At 51.4% G+C, this 6,000-nt stretch overlaps 1 protein-coding gene across 1 annotated transcript in view; it reads left to right on the forward strand.

Moving 5' to 3' along the window:
* The window catches only part of MAST4 (microtubule associated serine/threonine kinase family member 4), a 202,722-nt gene extending 197,919 nt beyond the window's left edge, over positions 1-4,803 (forward strand). The window contains exons 24-25 of the mRNA XM_042782093.1: positions 163-344; positions 878-4,803. Of these exons, the coding sequence (XP_042638027.1) occupies positions 163-344; positions 878-4,803 (4,108 nt within the window). The remainder of the gene's footprint in view (positions 1-162; positions 345-877) is intronic.
* Positions 4,804-6,000: the final 1,197 nt, after the last annotated feature.

Raw genomic sequence — 6,000 nt, forward strand, 5'->3', positions numbered from 1 at the left:
TTCTTTAAAATTACCAAGTCTGCCATCCTACCAGCATCTCTAACACAGATGTTGAATTGAATGCACTGGTATTGTGAGGGGCAGGAGTAGTTCTGAAAATGGAGTTTGGATGGAGTTGGTCTGGCTTGTCCTCTGATCACTTTCCTTCTGTTTTCATTCTAGGAGGAGATCCCTTTTCAAAAAACTAGCCAAGCAGCCTTCTCCTTTACTTCATACCAGCCGGAGTTTCTCCTGTTTAAACAGATCCCTCTCATCAGGAGAGAGCCTCCCAGGATCCCCCACCCACAGCTTGTCTCCCCGATCTCCTACACCAAGCTATCGCTCCACACCTGACTTCCCGTCTGGTGAGTGAGACTCCTGGGCTTGACAGCAGAGGTGATCAGTGGTATCATCTGACATCCTAAAGAGGGAAACTAATTCCAGCTAAAGGAAAGAAGGTTGAACATGTAAACAATATAGAACAGGTTTTATAGGAAGGTCGTAAGCAATGGTCATAACAAAGAACGGGGAGTTTTTGCTTAGGAGGCACTGAGTTTATGTTCATGGTGGTAGAATAAATTGGAAAAGGTAGTGATATTGGTTACACAACATGAAGAGTGCAATCCACATCGTTAAATTATTATACATGTAGAGATTGTTGAATTGGCAGATATTTTATTGTGTATATTTTTACCCCAATAACATAAATAAGAAATATTGGATTAAACCTCAGTGGGAGGAGCTTTATCTGAAAAGTGTTTCTTTCATTAGAATTAGATACTGAGACAGTTTGCCAACCTGCTCACTGATCCTCCCTGAAACAGTCTGGACTAGAAGGGCGGAAAACAAAAGGGAAGATGACCATGGATACTCACAGTGTTGTGTTTTTCACCCACAGGTACTAATTCCTCCCAGAGCAGCTCCCCAAGTTCTAGTGCCCCCAACTCTCCAGCAGGGTCCGGGCATATCCGGCCCAGCACTCTCCACGGCCTGGCCCCCAAACTTAGTGGGCAGAGGTACCGGTCTGGAAGGCGTAAGTCAGCCGGCAGCATCCCGCTTTCCCCCCTGGCCCGGACACCCTCTCCAACTCCCCAGCCTACTTCCCCACAGCGGTCACCATCACCTCTGTTGGGACACTCACTTGGCAATTCCAAGATAGCTCAAGCTTTTCCAAGCAAAATGCACTCCCCTCCCACCATTGTCAGACACATCGTGAGGCCCAAGAGCGCAGAGCCCCCACGGTCCCCGCTGCTCAAGCGTGTGCAGTCAGAGGAGAAGCTCTCACCTGCCTATAGCAGTGACAAAAAGCACCTGTGTTCCCGCAAGCACAGCCTGGAGGTGACCCAGGAGGAGGTACAGCGAGAGCAATCTCAGCGGGAAGCCACCTTGCAGAGCCTGGAGGAGAACGTGTGTGATGCGCCGTCCCTCAGCCGTGCCAGGCCAGTGGAACAGGGTTGCCTGAAACGGCCTGTCTCCCGCAAGCTGGGAAGGCAGGAGTCTGTAGACGACCTGGACCGAGAGAAGCTGAAGACTAAGGTGGTGGTGAAGAAACCAGATGGCTTCTCAGAGAAGCAAGAGTCCAACCAGATGTCCCATGGAGCCAACAGTGATTTGGAAAACCTTGCTTCTGTTAGACTTGAGGAGAGAGAGAGGAAAATCTTCCCGAAGGCGTTAGAAAGATCAAATCACTTTGAGAACAAAGCCAGCAAGCAAGAGACCCAGTCTACAGGCAGCCTGCTGAAAGATGCTCTGCACAAGAAGGCCAGTGTGCGGGCCAGTGAGAGTGCAACCTGCGATGCCACAGCTTCTAGCCACAGCCCTGCACCTGGGGAGCATGGCCAGGGTGCCAGGGACTTCAAACGCATCTCCCCTCCAAGCACCTCCCAAGACAGTTTCTCCCACTTTGCTAACAGGTCAGCCTCTGGGAAGGGAGAAAACACAGAGAAGTCTGCCCAGGCCAAGGAGTGTCTCCGCTGTGAGAAATTAGACAGCAAGCTTGTCAATATCGATTACCTCCGAAAGAAAATGTCACTTGAAGACAAAGATGACAGCCTCTGCCCCGTGCTGAAGCCCAAGATGGCATCGAGCACCCATGACTGCCTGCAAGGGAATGCAGTCCGACCCGCAGGCGGGCCGCAAGAGACCCCACCAGCCGCCGAGGGCCGACCATTTATCAGCGGTGCCCATGCAGCTCAGATCAGTGCTGTCACCTTTGTTCCTCTCAAGGCCTTAACTGGCCGGGTGGACAGTGTAGCTGAAAAGCCAGGCCTGGTTGCACCCGAGTCCCCAGTCAGGAAAAGCTCTTCCGAGTATAAGCTGGAAGGTAGGTCTGTTTCCTGCCTGAAGCCCATTGAGGGAACTTTGAATATTGCTCTCCTGTCTGGACCTCAAGCCTCTAAGACAGAGTTGTCTTCCCCAGAGCCAGCACAGAGCCCAGGCTGGGACAGTGACATGGGGCCGTCCATACCCACGGCTCTCCCTGGCAGCCCCGCAAAGGGTGAAACTGCCAGTCAGAGGGAGCCTTCCTCTGCCTTGAGGATGCATAAGTCCTACCTGCTCGAGCCTCGATTCCAGCCACCCAGCCGGAGCCTCCAGAGTTCCTCAGCAGTTCCCCAGCCTGACCCAGAGCTAAAACGGGACAGGAAAGTCTCCCATTCTACCACCAGGGGACTGGTGACAGTCATGGAAAATGATACTCAACGGAGACAGGGCTGTGCTTCTGGACACCAAGACCACACCCCGGATGCCAAGCTCCTTCCCTTTCCAGGGCGTAACCTCCACAGTGCGGCTGGAAGCCCTGACCCAGCCACGGCCCGCAGCCTCCTGCATTATGAAGGGTCCCCCTCCAGGGAGAAGCCCAGCCTGAGAGAATCATCTGAAAGGGGCCCTTCCACAGCCAGAAATGAGCGGTCTGCGGCAAGAGCTGATGTCCGCCAAGATCCATCCACAGAGCTGTACCCTCCAGAAACTAAAACTAGTGACAACTCCAAAAATCTCCCCTCCACAGGAAAGACCCGCCCAGACTTCCATACACAAACCCAGACCCTAGAGAAGGTTTGGGGACCGTGTGGGAAAACAAACCAAAAAGAAGGCCAAGATGAGATGAGACCACTGGCCAGAGAGGACTCCTCCTTGCGCTCTGCTGGGATTCCCTGTGAAAGGGAGCTGAACAAGGCCAGAAGTAGCATGGAACCAAGGCCCGAAGCCCCTCCCCCCAGGTGGTGTCTGCAGCCACCGGGAATTGAGGGTGGGAAGACTGAGAACCTCTCCAGTTTCCCATCTTTGCAGAAAGACAGTCCCAAGGAACCTGAAAGGAAAGACCAGCCTCTACAGAAACACCTCACCAGTAGCCCTCAGCCCCCACTGACCACCAAAGAGCTTCCTGGCCTGACCACTTGGCAGCACTGTAGTGCACCAAGCCATTCTTCAGGCAAAGAGCCGGGAATCAAGCCTAGTGCTGTCGCACCTAGTCCAGGCCTCCAGGACCCTCCCAAGCCTGGTGCTGTGCACAGTGAAAGCAGCACCCAGAAGCCTAGGCCTGGTCCTGACCCGTGCCCACCAAAGTCCAAGCAGCCAGAAAGGCCACTCTCTTCCCAGAAAGCAAGCCCTGGAGCTGCAAAGGGTGAAGAGCCTGTCCAGCAGCCCGTCAGCCGCTCCAGCAGAGAGGGAAAGAGCGGCAGCAAGGCGGTATCGCATGTGCCCCCTGCCATCCCCGGTGCCCAGAACAAAGCCAGCGATACACTCAGCCAGAGAGGAAGCGGGCCTTCTCTCCCACTACAGACTGAAGGGGGTCCTCTAGACCCGAAGCTGAAACCCACCAGTGCTGGTCATCCCGTAGAGATGTTGGAGAAACCTGTGCATTGGCCAAGGCAAGGACACATAGGTTTTGGTGAGTCAGTAGACCAGAAGCCAGTAGACCAGAAACTTCCTACTGTCAGTGAAAAGCAAACCCTATCCCCAAAGCACCCCAAACCATCCACTGTGAAAGATTGTCCTGCTCTGTGCAAACACACGGACAAGAGTCCAAGTCAGCAGGCCATCACCACAGACAGGAAGTCTGAAGGGAAGAAATGCACAGAAGCACTTTATGTTCCAGCAGAGAATGGGAAGGTGGAGGCCAGCCTTTCCCTTGTGCACAGCGAGGCCAGGCTGAACGGTGCAGAGAAGCCAGCTGTGGCAGTGGGGAAGGGTTTCCCAGAAGCCAAGGGGAAAGGGCTCGGTCCCCAGAAGACCCTGATGGAGGCAGGCAAGCCTGGTGGCATGAAACGCTCACCCTCGGCCACTGGGCAGAGTTCTTTCCGATCTGCCACCCTCCCAGAGAAGTCTCTGAGCTACTCCTCCAGTTTTCCAGAAGTTAGACCAGGAGTCCATGAGACCTCTACAACCAGCAGTGACACCTCTTTTGCTAAGGCCAATAGGAGCATGGCTGAGCCCACAGTCCCTAGCAACAGGGACCATAAGAAGACCCTGTTAGGGGGGGATGGCAAAACCCAAATGACAAAGAGTGACTCTTTGCCATCCTTTTCGAGCTCTACCATCTCTCTAGAGTCACACCATCCTGACTCCAACCTAGGCGGGGGAGCTGGCTACCGGGACAGGGCCCTCTCAGTGACCACCATCATAGGAGAAACCAAAGGGAAAGAGCCTGCCCCGGCCCAGCCTCCCACAACCAGGAAACAGAATGTGGGCAGAGAAGTGGTCAAGCCAGCCCCATCTCCAAACGCTGACCGCCCCCTCACCCTTTCTTCTGAGAAGGACTTTGTGGTGCGGCAGAGGCGGGGGAAAGAGAGTTTACGAAGCAGCCCTCACAAAAAGGCCTCGTAATGGGGTGGGGAACCTGGGGGCAGGACCATGCAGACCCAACCTGAATGTGTAACTGTGTCTTGACTACCTTTCTTAACCAGCACTGTGTAGGGGTGTCTACCAGGCAGAGTGGGGGAGCCTCAGTGAGGAAGTGGGGAGAGAGACAGAAAGGGACCTTCTTCCAAATGCCTTCCCAATTGTAACCGGTAAAACTGTTACCATATAGTGTTTGTACAAAAAGGCAAAAATACCTTTACATTTGAGGTCATTGAGAAAAAAAGATTTTCTCTGTAAATATGTAGCAATGTGTTTGGTTTTGAATGTAGAGTCTATACCTTGCTGCTGATTGCGTCGTTTACTACAGCTTTGTTGGTTTATTTTTAATAAGAGTTTTGCTTTACCACTTAGTTATCATAATGTAGCAATGAAGCAAAATGGTTAAAACTGGGTGCATGTATAAATATGTATGCACCCATGTTTGTGTATATGCACATCCACACACATGTTTTGGTCTGTGGTTTAAGAGAAGATTTCCAGGTGACATTTTTTATAAGTTAAAACATTCTAAGTAGAGGTAAAAATAAAAGCCCTAAATATTGTAGATTGTGAGTTTTTAATGTGTATTTCTAACCAGAGATTTTGATAGTACTGTATCTGGCTACCTATATTTCCAGATCTAAAACAAGAACTATTCGTAATCACTGCATTTTGAATTCTCCTCCACTGGGAATGGCCAGAACTAATGGAGCTAGCCATTTGCATGTCACGCTCATCCTGATGGACATTTGATTCTGGGTCCAACTGTCTGACAGGCCAGTTGTCCTCATCTGTGGGTGTGTGTGTTAGGTCTTCACCCTTTGTGAGGCGGAAGCTGTAGACACATGTCAGCTTCGTTTCTGTTCTCTTTCTTTCCTTCTTTCCGCGCTCTTAAACTCAGGCCTTTATGCTGTGGGTCACTAGTCCAATAAGCACACGTTTTGTAGTTGTCCTGCACCAGCCCTGGTCTTGAATAAGAAGGAAAATTACTGACCACACATGTACCTGCTAGTACTTAGTTAGGGTCAAGTAATAAGCATCAGGCATTGGAAGAAGTTTTAAATTTGCTTTTGGGAGGAAAAGAAGGGGAGTGGATTTTGGCATCATAGCATATAAAGAAATAATCAGGATATCAGATACATTTTAATACATAGCTGGGGCCTTATGTTGTAGATGAAGCTT

The sequence above is a fragment of the Orycteropus afer genome, unplaced genomic scaffold (assembly GCF_000298275.1).
Source record: "Orycteropus afer afer isolate SDZICR_OR568_19922 unplaced genomic scaffold, OryAfe1.0 scaffold00242, whole genome shotgun sequence".
Classification (NCBI taxonomy): domain Eukaryota; kingdom Metazoa; phylum Chordata; class Mammalia; order Tubulidentata; family Orycteropodidae; genus Orycteropus; species Orycteropus afer.